Source organism: Thamnophis elegans, chromosome 10, assembly GCF_009769535.1.
Source record: "Thamnophis elegans isolate rThaEle1 chromosome 10, rThaEle1.pri, whole genome shotgun sequence".
Lineage (NCBI taxonomy): Eukaryota > Metazoa > Chordata > Lepidosauria > Squamata > Colubridae > Thamnophis > Thamnophis elegans.
This window is the reverse complement of record NC_045550.1, coordinates 47387542-47412451: the sequence shown is the minus strand read 5'-3', so window position 1 is coordinate 47412451 and position 24910 is coordinate 47387542. Positions and strand designations below refer to the sequence as shown.

Here is a 24910-nt window from a genome sequence, read left to right as displayed (position 1 = left end):
CATATTATTTACATATCTCCTAAAAGAGGCTTTAGATCGCTTTATAATCCCTTTCAAGGCCCTACATCCCTTTTTTGAGAAATAAGATGAAGTGGGTGAGTACATAAATATCATTTTGCAACTCTGGCATTTATTAAGGAAAAAACTGCCCATAAACTTTCAAAGGAAAGAAGCATATATGTGTACAACACAGAGAAATTAGTAAAAGACAAATATGAACTCAGCTTTAATGGTTGTTTGAGTGCCTTCAGATGTAATGAATGACCACGTTTTCCCACTTTATGCGGGAACTATTGGCTGGACTTTTCTTCTTTCCTCTTATATTGCTGTGAGAAAAGAAGCATAAGTTTCTGCTTTGGAGATTGCACTCTGGTGACAAGTTGGGAATTGTGATTTTAAAATAAGGCAGAATCTGAAAATATAATTCAACCATGGATTGTTCAAACTAGAAGAAACTATCGTTCATGTGGGGGTATAAATGTGAACTTTGGGTACTTTAAAAGTGAAAGTAACTGCTTTCATTAAAGCTATGCAAAAATATGTTGATGGAGGGATTGTGTGAATCAGTAGGTCATGTACATTTATGCACATAGTAGGAAATGTTACCCATTACTTCCATTATACAACGTCTACCACAATAATACATGTATTCAAAGCATACTGTTCTTCACTTTTAAAAAATTAACATCTTACCTTGCATTTTCTTTTGTAATTCATTACATTTATTTTGTAATTCATTCTCCCGTGAAAGAGAAGCCTGAAGTTGCTTAGCTTCCAGTGCAGCTGCATCGGACTTTAGTCTTAGGTGTTCTACCTCTTTTTGAAGGATTAGATTTTTCCTTTGACACTCACCTAAGGTTTGGTTCAAACTGTACACTTCTGAAATGTGATAAAGGCCAGGATAAAAATATAGTTGTATCCATACTACAACTTTTATAACATTTATGTACTTTGATTATATCATCCAAAAATATATTTATTTGTTGCTATACTAGTCTATAAGAAAACAGGGTGGGTATCTGTAGTTATTAAGATACTAGTATTATTTCAACTTGTTATCTAGTTAATTGATACAAAGTAAAAGAATGGATTTACTCCTAGAAAAAAAAGAGACATTTTTTGACAGTGAGAACAATTAGTGGAATGGCTTCCCTTCAGAAGTTGTGGGAGCTTCATAACTACAGGCTTTAAGAAGGAGATGGACAGCCATTTGTCTGTAATGGTAGAGTGTCTCCTGTTTGAGCAGCAGGATGGACTAGAAGACCTCCAAAGTCCCTTCCAACTCTGCTATTCTATTCTATTCTATCTCCAAGGTCTCTTCTAACTGTTGTTATTCTGTTATTATTCAAATCTTTAATTCATAGTGAAAAGCTAAATATTACAAGCAATATACTGTTGATAAAATTCCTGTAAATACTTTGCCAACTTGATTAATTCACCCTGCACTCTAATACCTAGGTAATGATCAAATGTATCTCCTAATAGTATTCACTTTATGCTAAAGTGTATGTTACTGTCTTGGGAAAAATGTAAGTTAACATTCACATATGTATATCCATTTTTTTTCCAGAAATACTATAAAATTAACTTTTCCTCAAGTCAAACTTGACTTTTATTGAGTAAAATGACTCCATACTATTTTCTTGACCGTAACGTGATTTGTCACTGCTTTCTATTCAGATTGTTTGTTTTCAATATTTCATCATTTATTTTCACTAGTACTTTTTAGGAAATTATATAAATGATATATTTGAAAGACAGTTTTGTGTAGTAGTTGTAGTATCAGACTAGAAACCAGGGACCCATAAGTTCTAGTCCCAATTTTGCTTTTATTTATATTAATTGAGACAAGAGTGGGTAATAATTTATCTGAACTTTGTTTCAAAACAATCCTCTATATAGAGAGGCACACAATTTTGGATTCTTTAATGTGACTCAATATTCAGAACAAATCTCCTTTAAAACTGAAATGTGGAGGAAGTAAGGAGAAAACAAGTCTAAATTTATACCCTGTTAGCCCAAATGCTATTCAGTATTTCTATACTAGCTTTTCAAATGTCAGAAAAATCCAAACACATTCCTATACTTTCCTAATTCCATGACCCTTCCTCTCTCTGACTTTAGGGGAAGGCTGGCAAGAGTGCTTCTGTAACAGAAAATATTCTATGTTGGATATTATTTAAGTCATGTGACATTATAATACGCAGAAACAAATCAGTGGACAAACATTCAATGACTTTTAGCAAGTAGTATGGAGCAGTTGACTCCTGGACTTGGATTCTGGAAACTTTATGAAGCTCAGGAAGTGACATATTCTTTGAGGCTTCACTGATTTGCTAAACTGATTTGCTAAACTATTCTCTGAATGCTATGACCTTCAACATGTAAGAGGGATTTTAAATTCAGGCTTATTCAAGCAAAATACTTCACTCATATAGGAAAATCAATACCCAGAAGTGCATATTCTAATTTTCTATGAATAATTTTGTAAACATTATTTTGATATATATTTTTATGTACAGAAATATTGTATACTAGTTTCCCATTTTTCAGAACTTATATTTTTTTCCACTAACTCTACATCAATTTGCATCTTAAAAATCCACAGAAAAATATTTGGCACATTTATTTTTTTCAGGTTATTCTTAAAACAATTTTCCTATTAGGAATATATTATATATGTGATATTTCATTGTTATTTGTGTTTTGTGGCACTTTACATAAGAAACATTTTCTGTGCATTTTAAATGAAAAACTGTAGACCAAAATGAAATTATATCCTGAATCATATACTGATGTGGATAAATTGCATCAAAATGTGATCTGAAAATATTTTTCTAATACCTACACTATTCAGTACCATAACCAAAAATCTCAGTGAGAACAAGGTATCTATAAACAGTCTAAACATGCTAGGAAAAGTTTTGCTTTGATAATCTACCTGCCAGTCCTATTTTATTAATGGTATTTAGTTGTAAAATTATTTCTCCTTTTAGTGAAATCCATTCTTTGAAAAAAACAGATGTTTCTTCTTTAAACTTCTTTAGCTCTTCCCTGATAAAGGGAATAATATTAAAGGCTATTTTTAGGATAAATTTATGTCGTTGCAATGTTTTCCTGCCAAAAAAGAAAGAAAAAATGATTATGATTTTAAAATCAAAATAATATTTAGAAGAGATCCATTTGAAAGGTTAAATCAATATTTAAATTAATTTTAATGTAAGGAAAATAATTTTCTAATACAGTCAAAAACACAAGTTCAGATAAATACTTAAGTAGCAAAAGAAATGCCTGTTGTTAGAGTTTCAATGAAGACTTATCTCCTTTTCAAGTTGGCATAAAAGAGAAGAAAATACAATCATCTATGGCAGCGACCCCCAACCTTTTGGGCACCAGGGACCAATTCCATGGAGAAGTTTTTCCGCGGACCAAAGAGGGCGTGGTTTTGCATGCTGCCTGCATCCTGCAGATAAGGCTTCACTTGTTTCCACAGACCAGTTTCTGGCATGCCACGGACCAGAGCCAGTTCACCCCTGATCTATGAGATTCAGTGCGGTAAATGCTTATGGTATGAACCATTAGAACTATTGCTAAGTCAAGGTCTTGCCTACACATTCTTTAAACAGCAAGCCATTGATTTGGTCAATAAACCTGCATTTACACATTATTTCCTTGAACATACTACTATATTTTTTTAATACAGCTTTAAAACCTACCAAGAAAACAGATTTTTCAAGTAAATGACAGACAGACAGAAATACAATTTTACTAGAAAATAAATCCCCCCCTCCCCAAACCACCTCATGTGGGAATTCTTACTGGACCAATTGTGATTGTCTCCATATATCTTCCTTTTCTTTGTGAAAGCTTCTCAACTGTTTGTTTAAATTCTCTATTGCAGTTTCCTTATTTTCAAGTTCTGTAACTAATTCTTTTATTCTGAAAGAAATAAAATATATAGTATTATCCTTTGCCTAAAAATATAATAATTAGTCTCATTAATTCCTGCCTTAGATCCCATATACCCTTCTGTTCAAGAAAAGCCTCTTTTTCATAGTTAGGACTACCTATCCTTAACAAGAGGGTCAGGGAATTCCTTCATCTTGCTAAATGAAGAAAATTGAGGGGGGTTTCATTTTGAGCATTTATTTGCACAGAATTGTTAACGTGCTTGTAAATTAAATATTTTACATATGTGCAAGCATGTTATAAAAACTGGAGCATAACTAGTTCCTTATTGCAGGGTAAATCAAAATGACAGAATCATTTGCAGAGCACAACCAACTGGCTCAACTCCAATTTGTAGGTACTGCAGACATTAGACATTGCTATGTAATATTGGTACATAGTTATTCATCCATTTCCAATTTCTGAGATTGTTAAAAGTATTTCACGGGATGAAGCCTGATGCTCATACGTAAAAAACAGTTGACACCAGTGCTAATAAATGAATACAGTATGTTCCTTGGATATATAGTTGGCTCCATTATATTTAATAAGTTTTGTACCCCAAGATTTCAGAATTTCTTAATATATGCTTTACCATTTTTTTAAAAAAATATCACCAATTTAACTTGGTGTCTTATCCTATTAACATATTTTATTCTTAACACATTTAATCAATTATCAGCATTTTTAAATAATCAAATGATATGATAGCTTTTTATTCCTTTAGATAAACATATGAATGCATAAAACAAAAGCTAGACAGCTTTTAATCTTTCACAACACAGGAACAGATTTAACTATAGTTTCACCTGGCAAAGTGTGAGTATCCTGGATCAAGCCAAATCCAAAATTACCCAAAAATTCTTCACTGCTATGGGACAGGTCCACTCCACCTATGCCGCCAAGAAAGGCATGCTGTAGATCTCATCAATCAAGGAATTCTAACCAGTGGGATCCAGGAGAAGATCCTTCTCAGCCATGATCCCAGCCCTTTGGAACATCTTGCCCCCTGAGATCATGATTGGTTCAGCAGTACCTACAAAGCTAACTGAAAGATGCTTCAGGTTGAAAGGATTTTCTGGCAATAACACTGTTGCCTTTTCTATGGCATGCAGTCCAATTTAGATCTCCTCTCACTATTTCCTACACCAACTTTCCAGTCACCAACCAAAAGTAGCACATTTTGCATTTATGTTCTGTCAATTCTTCCTTGAACTTGACATAAAAGTTCTCAATTGTTTCTTTTTATGCATCAATAATATAAATTTGAATAACCATAATTTTGTTTGCAAAATTTATTACTCAGTCACTGACCATTTTGTACCTACATACTGTCTTTGCTATATCTTTCCCATGAAAGATTTTTCTTTGACTTTTTTGTGATCTTCTGACTAACGGTATCCAATTTAAATCCTTTTCAATTTGATGATGCATAGGACACCAATATGCATTTAACTTATTTCATCTTTCACTCTGTTAGGTTTTCCTATGTACTTGCTTCTTACATTCTATGTTTCAACTGTAGCCTTTACAGCTTCAGATAACATCAGCAACTAATAGCCTGGAAACAAATATAACCATATCAAAAACACAATTAGCACTCTCAAAGAGTCTCACTCTTTCTTAGTAGTACATTGAGTGCCATCTGACTCAAGGGGCCCTTTATCTAGCAATATATTGACAATCACTTCATCTTGTCTATCCACATGGCTTCCTTGAAAAATAAGCTCTCCCCTAAAATATTTAAACACATGCAGAGACAGTCTCCGTCATTTCCTGGGGGGAAAGGAAGGGAACGTGCACCATGAGCCCCACATTCACCTACCATCCATGCGGAATGGCCTCATGGAAGCTGCCGCACCCCTTCCCTTAGTGCCAGCTGCAAAAAAAAGCGGCAGGGCCAGCGACATTAGTGCTGGCAAGAGTGTGCCAGAAACAGACAGAACTTCCAGTCCTCTCTGGATCAGCTGATCTGCGGGCCGCAGGCAGAAGTTAAGGGGCCTCCTGCACCTCAAAAATAATAAGATCTCCCTGAAAATAAGGCCAAGCTCTTATTTCAGGGGTTAAAAGAAAATAAGACCCTGTCTTATTTTCGGGGAAGCACAGGGTATATTTCTGCTGATTTTCATACCTTGGGTGTTCCTACTAAAAATATATTTCTGGTGTACTTCAGTCCTCCCTTCAGGAACAGCCTCCTGCTACAATGAGGCATGTTTAAATACTTACTTATTAAATTTTAATTCATACTATGCTTCCTTATCTTTATTAGAATCTTTTTTTTTATTTAATATCTGCCTGCTCTGAGATAAGTTAAGTCAGGATGGTCCAACTTCATCCAGCATTAGTGCAAATAGCCTGATAATTAAAGATTTAGCAAACCAAGCATTTCTAATTAATGCTGGGATTAGGAGAATGATATCTTAATACTACCTATCCTCAGCAGTAAACATTCTACTATTTCATAGGGTGTGTATATATTATAGTGCCTTTTGTCATCTTTTTAATCCTTAATAATCTCATGTATCACAATAGATATTACCAGAAACGATGTATAACTGATTGATAAAATTTAAAAAACCTAAGTCTACAACCTCATTTAACACTTTTCTTTCTCAATATAAGACTCCTATTCAGCTCCTTTATCAAGATCCAGATACACAGACTCCTTCAAAGAACATTACGATGCTCAGAGCCCCCACTTCCCTTCTCCAATCCAATGTCACTTCCGCTAAGCATCTGAAATTATTAGATCTCCTCTTCAGGGGTGGATTCTGGCTGCTACTACTGCCAGTTCGCTCAGGGATGTGCTGTGTGTGTGTGCACACTTTGTGTGCACATGGGTACGCTTGATGCACGCTGTGCATGCATGCACAGTACAAAAAATGCTCTGCGCATGCACAGAAGGCAAAAACAAGATGGCGGCGCCAAGAAAACTGGTTCAGGGGTGTGGCAGGCCTGGGTCGCTGCCGGTTCCAGGGAAACTGACCACAACTTGTTCACAATATGTCAACTACATCCACTGGCCTCTGTCCTAGATAAATTTGTGATCATATCCATGACCTCTTACCATGAGAGCCAAGCACTTTTCCAGGATCAGATACATCATGAGCACAGGTTGGTGGGAAACGCAATCAGAGTATTTATACTGTATTCATTTCCTGATTTCATAAGCATCTGTTTGGCCCCTGGACAAGCAGACTAGATTGTCTTTATTATTTAAGCGAGACTCTTTTGTTCCTAAGTCACAAAATGGCTAGAGAGAAAATGTGTAGATAACCTACATATATGCAGAGGATTACAATGCTTTAATGAAGCAGCATTAATTACAATGAATTATCCTTAAAATTTCCAACACAGCTAGTTTCTTTCGCTTGCAATTTTTTCATCAAAATCTGAACTACAATCTTGGCTGCACTGATAATATTTAAAACGTGAAATCTTGAAAACATCCTAAGCTCCACAGCTAATTAATTGCAGAAACTAAAAGGAAAAAAAAGAAAGAACATGGTGATCTTTTCTGCACTTGTACATTTCACATAAACTGTGAAGCTGAATGTCTTGTTATCACAGACAGAATATAGTTATTTGCTTAACAGAGGAAAAATCAAAGAGGGTGTGTGTGTGAGGGGAGACAAGAATAATGAATTGGAACATCAAAAAAGCCAATATGCATTCTAAACTCCTGTCCCCACTTTAACACTCTTAAAACATCACTTTGTAGCCCAGGCCCTATAACGGTGATGGCAAACCTATGACACACATTCCAGAAGTGGCATGCAGAGCCATCTCTCCGGGCACGCCATCCGTTACCCGTTGCTCTTCTGGGTTCGGTCTTTGTGCGTGTGGGAGCACCAGAAAAAGGAAGAGCAGTTTCCGGAGCTTCTGGTTTTCGGTGGGCACATGCATGCCAACCAGCTGGTTTTAGCATGTGCATGTGTGCCAGAAACCAGAAGTTCAGAACGCATGTGCTCACCGGAAACTGGAAGCTAAGCTTCCTGCCATATGTGCGCCTGGGAACTGCTCTTCCTGTTTCCAGTATTCCCACTCGTGTGCACCAGGGACCTGCTCTTCTAGTTTCTAGCGCTTCTCTCCCCCCATGTGCACTCCCGTTTCGGCATGGTGCCAAAAAGGTTCACCAACACTGCCCTATAAGATTGTTTCAAGTTGATCCAGCCCACAACTAAATCAGTCTTAAATTGACTTTAGGTGTATTAGTTTTAAATAATTATTTCAACCAAAAGCTGAACCTATCTCATTACAGCTTCAAGATATGCAAACTCAATTTGCCTTGCCATCTAATCCAACTAATCCAACTATTGTGAGTTTAATCAGAGGTTTCTTTTAATAATGCTTGGAAGTACAAACAAACCCTCCATTGCTAGCCAGCTTCAACTACCGTTATTTTATCTCTTACCATCTGCCTTTTCTTTCCCAAATTCTTTTTATACCCATCACCATTTCACCAAAATATTTTTGACACCAACTTCTCTCCATGTTTCAGGTGCTATTTGCATCAAAGAATTGGAAAAAAAGTCCATAGCTCATTTGTCAGGAAGCACTTGGAATCGAAATATTGAGTATTCAACAAAATTGACCAATAACCTATCTTATGTATACAAAACCTATTCTTTTTAATTTTTCCTGTTTACATATTGATGCCCTACAATTTCTATTTTGCATGCACACAATAGTCAATGACATGCAAATTTATGCTATTTCTCTCTTGCTTCCTCAAAGATTTTTGATGGTATTATTTCTATAGATTATGATATCAAAGGAACTAAAAGTTTAAAACTCAGATAGCTACCTAACATACTCCAGGAAAAAAAATAATTAGAAATAGTTCTTTTACTGCCAATCAAGGTTAGAAAAGCAATCTGAGGAAATATTCATAATATAATCTTACTTTACAAACATGTTTAAGGACTGCTAAAGGAATAAAATGCTCTGCATGTTGTGAACTTTGCTTATGGAATAGCACATCTTCTCTATCATCAAAAGGTTGTTTTAAAATCTGATTTGTAACTGAGTTACATCCAGATCTTATTATGATAAACAAAATGGCTGTTCATGCACTATATTAAGCCATGATTTACAGAATAAACTATGATGGCTTCATTATATATGATGCAAATCAGAGGTAGGTTTCTCCTGGTCCTGTCTGGTACGCCAGAAGAGGTAGTGAAAATCTGGCATACCGGACTGCACTGGTAGTAATGGTGGCTTGGCCATGCCCCCAAACTTTGATCAGAAGCTTTTTTTAAAGCCCTTTTACCTTGCTGGTTTAGGCAAGGGAAAAGAGGTTTTAAAAACTAAAAGAGAGAGGGGGGAGAGAGAGAGAGGAAGGAAGGGAAAGGAGAAAGAAAAAGAAAGAAAAAGAAAGAAGGAATCTCACTTTTTAACCGGGATTCAGCAAAGTAGAAAAAAATTATGTTGCTTTAAATCGGAACTGCCTGGCTGTGGAATTCTGGGAGTTGAAGTCCACAAGTCTTAATGCTGCAAACTTTAAATTGAAACCTGCTTTAAATCGAAAAGCCCAATTTAAACTGAAAAGTTCAAAAGGAAGTTTGCAAAGTGACATTCAGCAGTTTGTTTATGGGTCAACTGAACAACAAACTGGATAAAAGGTAGGATTCTTATATGGTTCTATGTTTTTGAAGTGTTGGGGTTTGTGCAATATGGGCTTTGTGTTTCTAAAAGGGTTTGGATCATACCCTGCTTGCGAATGGAACCAAACTTTCTATAGGCTCATTATCTCATTTTCTATCTGGCAGGCATATGGAATGAGCCTTTCTAGGAGTAATATTTTATTGGAGGGGTTGCTTCCCACAGAGGAGAGAGAGAAAGAAAGAAAGAAAGAAAGAAAGAAAGAAAGAAAGAAAGAAAGAAAGAAAGAAAGAAAGAAAGAAAGAAAGAAAGGAAGAAAATCAGCATAGCAATTTAGGGCTAGAAGGCTATTCAGAGGTCATCTAGACCAACCTCCCCTGCTGCAGCAGGAAACCTTACATTGTCTGGATTATTTTGGTACCTCTAACAGCAAGGAAAATTGCCGGAAAGGAGAAGGAGTTTACTAGGACAAGACTGCCATGCAGAGGAAGGCAGAGATAGTCTTGGACTTATGACAATTGAGCCCAAAATTTTGGTTGCTAAGCAAGATCCTTGTTAAGTGAGCTTCACCGGATTTTACCCAATCCATGACATCTCCTGGTGAGTGACATCAAGTTGCCACACCTACCTAGTCACATGACTGCAAAGCCACGCTCACAGAATAGGTAATAAAAAATTTTGAAACCCACCCTTGATGCAAATTATAAAGCGTGTTTTATAAATTATAATTGCTTGGTTCATGCATCATATTAAGCTATCATTTCAGTACTAAAAATAACACCGCTTATATTACACTTGTTTCGTTAAGTAGTGAATAGTGGCTTCTAAATTGTACCTAAAACTATGACTGATTAACATGATTTCATCTGGAAATTATACCTGATGTAAGCTAAATCTGGCAAGACAGCTAAAGCACACTTGCTTCTGAATTATATTAACAGACATTAATTTGAAATACAAGAATGGCTAGTAAGTTCCAACCTTTCTGTTTTTGATTCATTAGCTGTTGTGCATTGTTCAAAATCTTGACTTAGACATTGTAGTTTTTCTTGCAGTATTTTCTCCCGTTCCACACTGCCCTCAAAAAACTTCATCTTCTTTTCCATTGCTTTTACTTTCTCATCCAGTAGCTTAAATTCATGAAGGATCAAATAACTGACTCCACAATATTTACACATTGTTTCATCTCGGGACATCTAAAAAAAATAAGCAACATGTACAGTGAAAAAAAAAACCTGATCCTTTTTAAAAAAATTAATAAAAGCAACTTTTTATATGGCATCAGAATAGTGTCTCCATAGCACATTATTCCAGTGGTGGACAACAAATGTTCCAGCACAGAGTCTGGAGTTAGAATTCTATCATTCCTTATCATTACCAATGCTGGATGGAATTTCTAACATGTATAGTTCAATGTATCTGAAAGTACAAAATAACCTACCCCTGAATTATTCATACAATCATTTTTACCATTCTCCTTGGAAATTTAGACAAAATCTACATTCTCCAAATAGGCCAAATGGATATAAGGTTCTTAGGGGGCAAAATGAAAATCACAGTATTTACCTTGACATAATGGAATATTTATCATTTTCAAAAAAATAGCTAGGTTAAGACCTGTATATAAATAGTTACCTGTTCTTATTAATAGCAAAGAATATTTGTGCAGAAATGTTTTTTATAAAATTAAATAGGTTTATAGGTCTATTCTATTATTTTTATTACAAACTATGATAATCTACAGTTTAGTGGCGTATTAACAAGAATACTGATGAGCTGGAATAGAAAAAGCAAATTCACTGAATACATAATCTAGTCTTCTCTCTACACCTGTGACTTGTCATAAAAAATAGAACTACAGAGACATTCCTAGAGTAAGAGGACGGAAACAAATCTATAATCCTGGCTAAAAGTAATCAGAAATTATAGAATTTTTTCCATAATTTTTTCATTAAATAATGAAGTAGTTTCATTTGATGACTCAGAATTATTTATTAAACATTTTATAGCATGACTCCTCTCAGTAACTGTAACTCAAAACTTAAAAATAATTTCTAATATAAAAAACTGCTATAACCACCAGTTTGAAAATGTGTTATCCTTAAAATAAACAGATTATACTGTTTGGAAAAAACATCACATGATGAAAAGCCACACAGAGTCATGATTCACAAAGAAACTATGAAATTTGGTCGATGTGAGATTATTAATCTACTGAAAACAAGATATATTTGAGGAAACAAATACATGTTTGAGTGAATGTGAATTGCATTGCAGAAAAAGAGGCAGACTTCATTCACAAGCTCTGTCAATTTCATACACAGTGCCCATTTTGTTAATTCCCTCCAATAAATCAAAATGCTTTGATTATTCCTACTTTGGAGCATGTACAATAAAAATATGCTGAAACATTAATGAAGCACACAGGACTAAAGGTAAGAATATCTGTGTCATAGTTCTTGTGAACCAAGGACAGAAACCAAGCAGAAAAACAAGCATAATTTGTTATAATTGCCAAAAAGTTCCACTTGGGTTGTCATTTTCTTGCAACTTACTCTAAACAAACAAACAAATGCAGAGTGCCAGAAGCAGCTCAGGGAAGTCATAAGAAGAATTACAGTGAATGAAAATCAAATTCTAAAAAAACAAAACAAAACCCAATTACAATGAAAAACTATTGCCCCATACAACACAAAAAAATTAAATCAACATTTTTCAAACTTTTAACAACGTATTTGTAAACTATAGAATGCTGAAAATGGTCTAAAGATGAGTGTTACAACCGCCTTGCAAAATGCTAAAGTTAAGCAGGATATAGCTGTGACCATTAGAATATCCCATGTATGGCAACTTGAATCACTCAATAGAATGAAGGCGACACCTATAAAATAACCTACATAAAAAAAGTAAATTTAAATACTGTATTCTTAAAAGAAACTCAACCGTACTATTAGATTAAATCTTTATTGTTAGTGAGATTTTTCTGGAAGTTTATAAACATATCATAACTGTGGTCCTCTTCATATATTTTTCCACATGGAAAGGTAGATATAAATAGTGGCTTGGTTATGATATGCCAATTTGAGGGTGAAGACTTTCTTGAATCCTACCTCTCAATATGACAAAGACCCCTGATGAGGGATGGCACATTCTCCCATTGGACATAGAAGAACTTGGGGCCCACGTGTACGTTTTTCACTTTAAGAAGTGAATAAAGTTGGTAATGATAACTGCTTTTTTGTCCCACATCTGGCAAAGGTAGGTAACTTACCTCTGAACAGGTAGATTCTTCTGAGCTAAAGTGGGTACAATAAGTGGGATATAATAAAATCATCGTAGTGAGCTTCTGCTGCCAAATATGACTAAAGTTTAATTCAAATTGCAATCAGTTAAGTGAAGGGCACTATGAAATATATAGTATAGAGATGATAGAAAAAGCTGCCTTAAATTGATAAAAAAGCCCAGTTATTAGATGTTAGGCATGAGACATAGGATAGCAACAGAAAAAAGCAAGATTCTTCTACAAAACAATCCAATTTGAGTTATTCTTGACTTTATGCATTATTTGCATAGCTGTCTTTTTTCTAACATGAAGAGCAGCATAGCAATGCAAGTATTTGTAGGGGACTAGAGACTAAAACATATGAAGAACAGTTGCAGGAACTGGGTATGTCTAGTTTAATAGAAAGAAGGACTAGGGGGGAAGATAGCAGTGTTCCAATATCTCAGGAGTTCCCACAAAGAAGAGGGAGTCAAACTATTTTCCAAGGCACCTGAGGGTAGAACAAGAAGCAATGGGTGGAAACTAATCAAGGAGAGAAGCAACTTGGAACTGAGGAGAAATTTCCTGACAGTTAGAACAATTAATCAGTGGAACAGCTTGCCTCCAGAAGTTGTGAATGCCCCAACACTGGAAGTCTTTAAAAAGATGTTGGATAGCCATTTCTCTGAAACGGTATAGGGTTTCCTGCCTAGGCAGGGGGTTGGACTAGAAGACCTCCAAGGTCCCTTCCAACTCTGCTATTGTATTGTATTTTAAATAAATGTATTTGTCTTTTTTGCTCTGAATTTTATCTTCCCAACAACTCTCGTCTCCTAAAGGAAGGATCTATAGACTAAAACATAATATTAAATCCTGTCACACAGTCAGCTTAATGGCTATTTGAATATCTGCAGTTAAATTTCCCCACTCCTAGTTCAATACTGTAATCTATGCTGGCAGTTCTATGCCATATTCTTTTAAAATAACCAGTAGGCATCACAAGATAATCCAATCTGTCTAAATAAGTCACTGCACAACATTTTAAGACACTGGTGATTTACTAAAATGAAATAATGGTATTTGCTTTCCTTCAAAACATATTAAAAGTGCTTCTCATCAACCTATCAGTATTAGTATAGTCTTTATTGTCATTATACAAAATAAATGCAACAAAATTGTTTGACGACGCTCGGTGAGGCGCCAGGAACCCCTACTGCAGCTGTTATTGTGTGGATATACATCAAAATGTATATAAAAGAAAATATAGTAGATATCATGTTAAATTTTCTTGCACAAATAAACATGTTTATTGTACTACAATTGTGTTAATGTTATATTATACTGAAGACTTTAAATTATGAGAAGAGTGGGACAAAATAACAAAAAAATGGGAATGGGTATGATGGATATTAAATAACAACCCTTCTTGAGAAAAGGAGAAGAAAAATATTCAAATATTACAAAAAGATTAAAGGGGGGGGGAAATCAAGTTGGTTTGAAAAAGATAAGCAATAAACACTAATCATATGTATTTATGAGACAAGCCATAATCTAACTAATTGGCATGTCTCACATGATATTCTAATTATTTTCTAATAAAAGTGTGTACCTGTGATATTGGGTACTTGTTTGCTACGCTTGCCTTTATTTTTCCTAACTCTTCTTTGCCTCATGAAGCCTGATCATAGTTACAGTGGCTCTGAAGGAAATGAAAAATTAATTCTATTTTTCCTGGCAGTAACAACCTGTGCCCAGAAATATGAAACCATCATTCAGAATAAATACCATAAGGTTCCAAAGTACTAAAATTACTTATTGAAAGAGGACAAACTGAACTGTAACATGAAGGAAAAGGAGAGACTGTTATCCTAAAAAGAACACGGTGATTTCTTGCAGCACCACCACTTTTGTATTTCAAAATAAACAATTTCAGACATTCCAATGTATGTATCCACTTTCACCAAGACACCGGACTGGATAGGGAGAAGGTTGGGGTAGCGAGCAATTCTATTTGAAACCTATATAAATAATCTGAAAATACTAAATTCAATCCCGAGTAAGATACATTTTGTGTTACCAACCAGAGTAACTTTCAGCTAAGGAATAGAACCATGTGCTCATCTGTATTTCTTTCAAGAACTTATTTTGCCTTCTCTGGATGCTCACAAAATCACATAAAGCAAATGATATAGGATAATTGGAATACATTATTATCAAGATAATATTTTCCCATATATATTATATTATACTGAAGCAAAAGTGTATCACTGTGCTATATTGAAATGCTAATAAATGCTTTAAAAAATAGAACACTTTGCCATAGCATTTAACTCTAGCTTCTTATGATTTCTGAATAAAACTCAGTAACCAGCATAGATAGACCCTTAGCTACATCACACATTAAACAGCAGCAGTCCAGCTTTGTCAGTGAACTGTCCCTAGAACAGTGTAGGAATCATGGTTACTTGACAAGTATCAGTATGATGCAAGGGTCTGTCTCATTGCCACATTATACAGGATGGAAATATATACAAATCTATAAAATCAAGGACAATGTCATTATTTTGATGACCTTCCACCTTGATTTTTTAAAATAATGCTTCCTTTTCCAAGTATTAAAATGTATCCCAATTAATTTCTTTTCTATCATCAATACATACCAATAAGTTTAAATTATTTGTCCATTTTCCTGCCTCTCCAACCAAAATAGGCTTACATGGGATGAAAACTGTTATTCAAGTTAAATAAAAATGCAATTGTGGAAATATTACTGACCTAAGGAAACATGGAACAGGAACGGGGGAGTGATTTCTTTAATTGCTGCACATCTGACAACTGATAAGTCAGAAGTATGTGATTGCTGTATAAGAGGGATGTCATTTCGGTACCATGGTAAATTACCATGAGTGATACATGTTAATAGATCAATCCTTTAGAATAGTAATATATTCAATATAATTTAAAACCACTATTATGTACTTTTATAAACTATTGTACTTTTACTCTATAAACTATTTTCAGAAGTCTATGTTGGCTTCCTCTGTACTTTAGATAAATGTTTATTCAGAATGGATTATATTATAAAAAAAGAGAACCACTGTGATATAGTGTTTAAGTTGCAAGGAGCACAGCGATCCAGATTCTAATCCTCTCTTATAAACTAGGTGACTTTGTGTCAATCACTCTCCCAAATCACGAGTAGTAATAAGAAAGAAAGAAGTGCATTGATAAGAGCATCCAAGTATAACAACAAAATAATTAAATAATGCAGGCAACAGAGAAAGAAGACTATATCCTTTGTTCTTAAGAGTATCAGATGCATAGAAGTTTAATAAATAAAGAAAAAATAAAATTAATGGAAAGTCAAATGGGGGAGTCATGAGAAACCAAAGAAATACATGAAACAACAGTGCAATAAAGAACAATACTAAAAACATCACATCATTTAATAACAATCTTTTATGTAGATTATATTGTGTATGGAGGAAGAAGATTATCAAACCTTTGTTACAATCTAAATTCTATAAGCATATCGTTGTAAACCAGGGCTAACTTCAGAGATCTCGTGGCACTTAGCCTTGTGGCTGCTGTTGATTCTATCACACTGTCACTAATGACTAAGCATTTCAAGCTGAAACAGGTTTACTTAGAAATAAAATTGAACTCCCTGAGTTTAGGATTTCATATAAAAGCACTATTGGGTTAATTAACCATTGTGAGCTATTTTTTTCAAAGAGATGCAGAAATTGAATAGGGAACCGAATTAAATATTATAAAGTCAAAAACAGTCAAGGTTGCTCTTCTTAAAATATACAGCTTGCATATTTTGGCTGTCATTTTTGCCATTACTTATTCTCTAAGAATGTTATTTTCCTTTTTGGGGGGGGGGGGGAGGGGGGTATTCTCTACACTCAGCCACCTTATCTATTTGGACAACAATACTATATTTAAACTAAGTCCCACTGAAATGAAAGATAAATCTGAGTTCAAAGGAATGTTATTCACTAGTTAAGAATGCATGTGATTTGAGATTTAATTGTCTGCTCTCAGTTATCTAACAGGTTATTGTGAAAGACTTTTCAAAAACTTAGTAATGGACTCATGCCAAATAGAGTGTCATGCACTGTATATAGATAAATCTGATGGAACATCTGACAAACCCTGGGAAAGCAGAGGAAGAAACATGATTGTGGCATCTCAGCTCAACAGAAGGGGAAAGCAAGAGACTGAGATTAATTATGCCAGATATAAATTCAGTTTATATCTAGGCTTTCAAGATTTTGCTACATCCCACTCCCCCCAGTGCAATAACAATCTGTCCAAATATACAAATGGTTCTTGTTTTCAGTTTCCCATCTGATTGCATGATAACATTTAATCTCATTATATGAATAGCACTTTCAGGATTCATTCAATAAATATGTATGTTGAATTATTAATGTGCTGGAGTAACAAACACTTTTCTGAGTAAGACTTGATCAGGTTGAAGAAATCTCATACAGTACATGACATGGTAGTAAAAGTGTAGTTGAGATTTTCATTTGGGAAACATCTAAAAGCACACACCTCATTACAATTAATGGTGTGGAAATGAGTTTACTACAAATTGTACATGGTAAACAAGGAGGAATTGGAAGCAATGGAACCAGACCCAATTTTGTCAAACCCATTTGCCTATCCTTTTTCAGGACCTAATGCTGTTGGAAAATCACAGCCATGAATGTGGTGTAACTTTTCACCAGTATAAATAGTATAAATAGAACTTCCAAAGCTGACACTTCTTCCCTAAACTAGCAGTGGTGGGAGATACTAAGCATCCAAAAGATTAGAATTTCTCTGTTTATATCTGTATAACATGTGAACATAATGTACTCTGACATCAATTGTATTAATTAACAGTAGTTTTAATGCAATTAATATAATTAAAGTCATGGCACACTATGTTCATTGACTCAGCTTCCATCCTTCTGAGGTCGGTAAAATGAGGATTCAGATTGCTGGGGGCGATATGCTAACTCTGTAAACTGCTTAGAGAGGGTTGTAAAGCACTGTGGTATATAAGTCTGCTATTACTAAGTGCTATATGCTTTCATAAAAGAGGCTTATAGATATATAAGTTATATATACAGTTATAGGCCAGTTATTTTACACAAAATCTGTTGCAGTCTGTGTTGCATTCTGCAATCTGAAAACATTGAATGTTCTCTGAAAAAAACCTTCTCACACAATAAAAAAATATCATTCCTGTAATTTTATGGACATGACACCTATTCTACCCTAATCCTAACCCTAACCTCCCTGTGTTATCAAGCCGTTTAATTTCATATTTTTCTTAGCAGAAGTTATATCTGTCCGTTTCAGAATTCCTCCCCTCCCAATTTTTTTTCATTTTTGTATGCATGTATGTATATGTGTGTAAATCTTTTATATAGGAAAATTCATTTTTCTAAAAACCCCAACTTTTTCAGGAATAGCAGCATGCGCATGGGGAAAAGTTAAGCAGAAAGAGGAAAAACATTAAATAAGAATGTATGTAAAATTGTGGCTTGATAATAGCTGCAAACCGTTTAGAAAACCGCATCACTTTTTCTTTCAAAATCATACCTTTCTTATTTCTTCTGGCAAAGGATACACAGGAATATGCCGATCCATTTCTTTCTATATTTTTAAAGAATTATCAGAAGACAGTCACAAAGCCTATTAACAAATAAACACACAAAATAAAAATTAATTAGGGGATTCAAGAATACTAAAAGTTTTTTTTTCATGTGATAAACCAGAAAAAATACCTTCTCATTATCTGCAGGATTAAATGGCACATTTGTTCCTTCCTGCATTACACATGCTACAAAGGCTGACTGTACAACTGTAAAAGAAAATAAAGGTAATAGAGGCATAATAGTCTATCTCCAGATTATCAGAGAAGGGAGGGATTTCTTAAATTGAACACAGAAAGTACTTCCTGAGGGAGAAGGGTATCAAGAACTATCCTAAAGATGCAAGAAAGCGAGGCAGACAAAGCACACTTTTTTTTACAAGTTAGGGATCCAATGTTCCCTCATGGCTCTTAGATTAATAGGTTTATTTCTGGAACCTTACATTCATTTATGTTAATATCTTTATTCACCTGGATTGCTATTCCCTCCTTATGTTAATGGTTTTGCTTGGGTCAATTAGGACAGAGGTCCTACTCAAGGAACATACCGAATAAACTAGAAATTGTGAAGCTCTTCTCTTTCTTGCTTCATATATTACTATCCTAAGATTTTCTGCAAGTAACATGCCCATCGTTTTCTTCCTTGGATCTTCTTTCCTTGTTCTTTGGGAAATCATGAAGAATGTGTAGAAGAGTAAAGAAAAGCAAATGGTTTTTTTCCCCCTGCCTTTACACATAACTTTCCTCAAGCAGCAGAAAAGGAACCATGTAACCTTGCTTGAACTTTAAAACAATTTTTTTAAACAGTTAGTTTGTCAGTGTTTTAAAAAGAACATATTGCTTTGCAAAGTTTATAAAGTGCATGCTGTGACAAATCAATTTGAATTCTTTTTCTGATATAATAACTTGTTTAGTTTAATATGGGAATGTACTGAACACAGTATACCTGGCTTAAGCAAAACATTTGACAAAGACTTTCATGAGTTTATTTGAAAAGATTGCAAATTATGAACTGGGTATGCTATTATTCATAGATTCACAACATTCTAGGTTACACACATATAAAGACAGAGAAACATCAAATGGAAGAAAATATTAAGATTCAGTTGGAATAACAGTCAGAAACCAGCCATATAAATTTCAACAAAACATTTAAATGCTATTTATTTGAATAGGGAAAAAAGCATGAATTTAGGAAAGGCTGCATATGAATACATGCAAAAATAATGACATGGATAATAAGATAAGTAAACAGTGTACAAAAAGAAAAAGAGATGCAGTCTTTGGCTACATGAACAGATCTAGAGTATCAGGTCAAGAGTTGTCATAATTTCTCCCAGTTCTACATTGGTCAGATAAAAATTAGAATATTGCATGCAGTCTACGCACTGCACTTTAGGAAAGACACTGGCAAATTAGATTATTACAGAAAACAGTAATCAAATGATAAGGAGCTTGGAATGAAAAATGAAAGATGAATAGTTAAAGTAGATTGAGTGGAGGTTTTCTTTTACCCCAGTATTTCTTCAGAAAACAGAACAAGATACAACAGATGTAAATTACAGATTTTGTTAAGACATCAGGAAATTTTCCAAATAGTCAGAAATATTCAACAATGGAACAAATTGCCTGGGGGAAGAGGTGAATTCTCTTATGCTGCAAATGTTTAAACAGACTGGTTAGCCCTCTGTCAAGAATACTGCAATACTGGATTTCTGCGGAGGAGGTTGGACTAAATAATCTCCAAGATCTCTTTAAACTGTTACATTTTATGATTCATGAAATGTCATATTGTTTAGTAAAGCATACGCAATCCATAAGCACATTTCACAGGATTAAAATTAGGTGTAGAATTTCTCAACTCAGATCTATCTAAATAGGACAATTCATTGAAAAAGAACAAGCTTGCAAGAAGGGGAAAGATCTATGTAACTCAAATAAAATTCTGATGGGTGAAGAATTTCTCTTTAAAAATACAAATAAAAGGGGAAACAATGTTCTCTCAGGCAATTTTCCTCTTCCTCTTTTGTCCCAGATTCTGTATACAGCAGGAGGGATAAGTTATAGGAGTCTACCAATGTAACTTTGAGAGTTTGATGAAGATAAATCTCGGAATAATTTGCTATATTTGGGGAGGTTACTGACTGTTACTATTTGTTTAACATTTGAGTAACACTATCCCCACCCTTCTTAAGTTCAATTGCTGAACATGAGGACTAGGAAGATTAGAAGAAATTGAATGTTTGTGTAGGAAACATTCCTACACTTCTAGTAGCACCAATTCACCAATGAGGTCACTTCTAATAGCACCAATTCCTAGGCAGTTTGTGCAGGGAGCACTCGGCTCCTCCATTCCTTAGCATGAAATCTGATTAGGCCATTCTGTTATGTTTGGTCCTAATGATGAAGCCTTGCAGTTCAAGCCAAAGAGGCTATCAAGTTATTTCCCATGAAGCTGAAACGTGCCCTTTCCTTTTACAGAAATTCGGTCTTTGGCCATTCTGTTTTAAAAGATCTCGGAGTAGAAAAAGCGGGGAAGAATTCCCCCTGTGAAAAGCTTTAACAGTCATGGGTGGGCTCAAAGGTGCTTTTTCAAAAGGCAAGTGAACTGTTTTTGTTTTTTTCAATAAACAGTAACAGAGTTGGAAGGAACCTTGGAGGTCATCTAGTCCAACCCCCTTCCCTTGAGGAAGATGACAATCCAATTGCCTTTTTGGGTAAGGGGGAAGCATCTTTGAGAGACAACGATGACACGGGTAAACATTAACAGAGTTGGAAGGGACCTTGAAGGTCATCTAGCCCAACGCCCTGCTCACGCAGGAGACCTGTACTAGCATCTCCACAGTCACGGTTGGAGAAATAATGATCTGACTCAAGGGAGGGTTCAAAGACGCACAAGGGAGCCAGACACACCGGGACCTCGTATATTCAGTCCAGGGGGTTGACGGATTAGGGTGCGGGGTTAAAGGCAACGGACACCAGCGGTAAAGGGACCCACACGAACTCACTCACCCCCCCAAGCACAGCTAGCAAAACACCGCGGGAAGCAACGACAGCCGCGCAATGTTGTCAACGCCCCACCCAGGAGTCTCTCCGCTTCTTCGTTTCCATAGCAACCAAGGAAGCATGCCCGGCAAAATCCCGGAAGTAGGGCAGGCGCGGAGACCGGAAGTTATTTCTTCAGGGCTCGGCGTTTCTCTTCCGGGTTCTTTTTTTGAACTGAGTTGATTTGGCGGCTCAGTTCAGGCAGTCGCACGCGAGAGTTATGCGTGGAGGGGCTCCCTCCACCCCCACGGGTGCTTGGCGATACTTATGCGTTAGTAAGGGTTTGCAATCGCTGATTTTTTTTTATTTACAGTAATTGATTGCAGTGAGGTTTAGCTCACCATCTGAATAGGTTAGTGTGATGAAGTGTGTTGCTCAGTTTTGGAGAAATCGCTTTTTCAGTTGCCTATATCAATTCAATTAGTACAGGTAGCCCTCCCCTTAATAACAGTTCGTTTATGACTAGTTTATATTGCTATGAAAAAGCAAAAAGTTGTGGTTTGCTGACTTTTTTAAAAAATATATTTTATTTTGATTCAAAATCATTTTCCATTAAACTCTGTCATCCGGGTATGTGTATTTTGTGAAAATATTTTATACAATTACAATTTACAGCCATATTATTTTATCTATTTTTAACTTAATACTTATATATACCATACCTAATGCTATAACAAGCATTTTCTCTATTTCACTTCTCTGTTTTTTTCCACTTTTCATATTCTCTAACCACTAATAAAATAATTCCCATATGTTATAATAATCAGATCGTTCCTTCTCTGTTGTGGTTTGATATTAATGCCTTATTTAGCTTTTTTTTTTCCTTTTTGCCAACTTTTCCACACTTCTCTTCCCCCCCTTCCCTCCCCTTACTGCTTTCCTATTTACTCTTGTATTTTGTACCTTATAACCTAATAAAATGTTTAAAAGTTAAACAACGGTTTAGTAACCGAAGTTGCAATGGCACTGAAAAATGTGATTTATGACTTTTCACATGAACTTGTTGCAGCATCTCCATGGTCACTGTTCAAAATTTAGACAATTGGCAACACACTCATATTTGTAACAGTTGCAATGTTCCTGGGGTCTTGTAATTCCCTTTTGCGACTTCCTGACAAAGTCAATGGGGAAGCCAGACTCAGTTAACCACTGTGTTAACTAGCTTAACAACTGCAACAACTCATTTAACTGTGGCACAAAGATCATAAAATGAAGCAGTTAACAAATATTTTGCTTAGCAACAAAGATTTGGGGCTCGATTGTGGTCGTAATACTCAACCTGTAGTAGAGTTCACTGAGTTCGGTATTAATTAGGCAAATTACTAATACTGTCATTAGTATACCTCAATCATTGCATCATGCCATGATAAAAATACATATATGTTGTTCCATGTGCCATTTCAATTTTAGTAGCATGTGGAAAAAAATTAGAATGAAGAGTTTCATGATCCTTTAAAAGATGGTCTCCAAAACTACAAAAGTAACTCCCATATTATATATTCCTACAAGGGACTGTTGGGATTGATCAAGCCTTACTAGAAAATACAGTCATAAGTCACTTTTTTCAATGCCGTAACTTTGAACGGTCACTATTGCTAAATCTCTTATCTCTGTACTTGCATATACAGTGGGGCAAAAAAGTATTTAGTCAGCCATCAATTGTGCAAGTTCTCCCACTTAAAAAGATGAGATAGGCCTGTAATTGACATCATAGGTAGACCTCAACTATGAGAGACAAAATGAGAAAACAAATCCAGACAATCACATTGTCTGATTTGGAAAGAATTTTTTTGCAAATTATGGTGGAAAATAAGTATTTGGTCACCTACAAACAAGCAAGATTTCTGGCTCTCACAGACCTGTAACTTCTTCTTTAAGAGACTCCTCCGTCCTCCACTCATTACCTGTATTAATGGCACCTGTTTGAACTTTTTAGCAGTATAAAAGACACCTGTCCACAACCTCAAACAGTCACACTCCAAACTCCACTATGGTGAAGACCAAAGAGCTGTCGAAGGACATCAGAAGCAAAATTGTAGACCTGCACCAGGCTGGGAAGACTGAATCTGCAATAGGCAAGCAGCTTGGTGTGAAGAAATCAACTGTGGGAGCAATAATTAGAAAATGGGAGACATACAAGACCACTGAAAATCTCCCTCGATCTGGGGCTCCATGCAAGATCTCACCCCATGAGGTCAAAATGATCACAAGAACGGTGCACAAAAATCCCAGAACTACATGGGGGGACTTAGTGAATGACCTTCAGAGAGCTGGGATCAACGTAACAAAGGCTACCATCAGTAACACACTACGCCGCCAGGGACTCAGATCCTGCAGTGCCAGACGTGTCCCCCTGCTTAAGCCAGTACATGTCCGGGCCCGTCTGAAGTTTGCTAGAGAGCATTTGGATGATCCAGAAGAGGAGTGGGAGAATGTCATATGGTCAGATGAAACCAAAGTAGAACTGTTTGGTAGAAACACAACTCATCGTGTTTGAAGGAGAGAGAATGCTGAGTTGCATCCAAAGAACACCATACCTACTGTGAAGCACGGGGGTGGCAACATCATGCTTTGGGGCTGCTGTTTCTCTGAAAAGGGACCAGGACGACTGATCCGTGTACAGGAAAGAATGAATGGGGCCATGTATCGTGAAATTTTACCTTCGAGACTGCCTGCTGCCACATACCTCCCAGCGGCCAGTAAGATCCCACAGATTGGGCCTCCTTCAGATGCCGTCAGCCAAACAGTGTCAGCTGGCGGGCCCTCGGAGGAGAGCCTTCTCTGTGGCTGCTCCGACTCTCTGGAACCAGCTCCCCCCGGAAATCCGGACCATACCTACTCTCATGGCCTTCAGGAAAGCTGTAAAAACTTGGCTGTTCCGCCAGGCCTGGGGCTGTTGACCTCACTGTTGAGGTTCAGCCCCGACTAGAATGAATGTATGAGGGTGTTTGTTGTTTTTAAATTGTTTTCTTTTATCATTATGTGTTTTTTATTTCTTATATTTTTTGTAAGCCGCCCGGAGTCCTTCGGGATTGGGTGGCATATAAATATATTTAATAAAATAAATAAATAAATAGATTTTGAGTGCAAATCTCCTTCCATCAGCAAGGGCATTGAAGATGAAACGTGGCTGGATCTTTCAGCATGACAATGATCCCAAACACACCGCTTGGGCAACGAAGAAGTGGCTTCGTAAGAAGCATGTCAAGGTCCTGGAGTGGCCTAGCCAGTCTCCAGATCTCAACCCCATAAAAAACCTTTGGAGGGAGTTGAAAGTCTGTGTTGCCCAGCAACAGCCCCAAAACATCACTGCTCTAGAGATCTGCATGGAGGAATGGACCAACATACCAGCAACAGTGCCAACCTTGTGAAGACTTACAGAAAACATTTGA

General features: G+C 35.9%; 1 protein-coding gene across 2 annotated transcripts in view; it reads right to left on the bottom strand.

Moving 5' to 3' along the window:
- LEKR1 (leucine, glutamate and lysine rich 1) overlaps nucleotides 1-21600 on the bottom strand; it is a 51526-nt gene extending 29926 nt beyond the window's left edge. For both annotated transcript variants that reach the window (XM_032225956.1, XM_032225957.1), the window contains exons 1-6: nucleotides 21486-21600; nucleotides 18422-18514; nucleotides 10537-10751; nucleotides 3820-3939; nucleotides 2942-3117; nucleotides 694-879 (exon numbers count right to left, since the gene is read on the bottom strand). In XM_032225956.1, the coding sequence (XP_032081847.1) occupies nucleotides 694-879; nucleotides 2942-3117; nucleotides 3820-3939; nucleotides 10537-10751; nucleotides 18422-18469 (745 nt within the window). In that variant the 5' untranslated portion in view covers nucleotides 18470-18514; nucleotides 21486-21600. The remainder of the gene's footprint in view (nucleotides 1-693; nucleotides 880-2941; nucleotides 3118-3819; nucleotides 3940-10536; nucleotides 10752-18421; nucleotides 18515-21485) is intronic.
- Between the last annotated feature and the right edge of the window lie 3310 nt (nucleotides 21601-24910).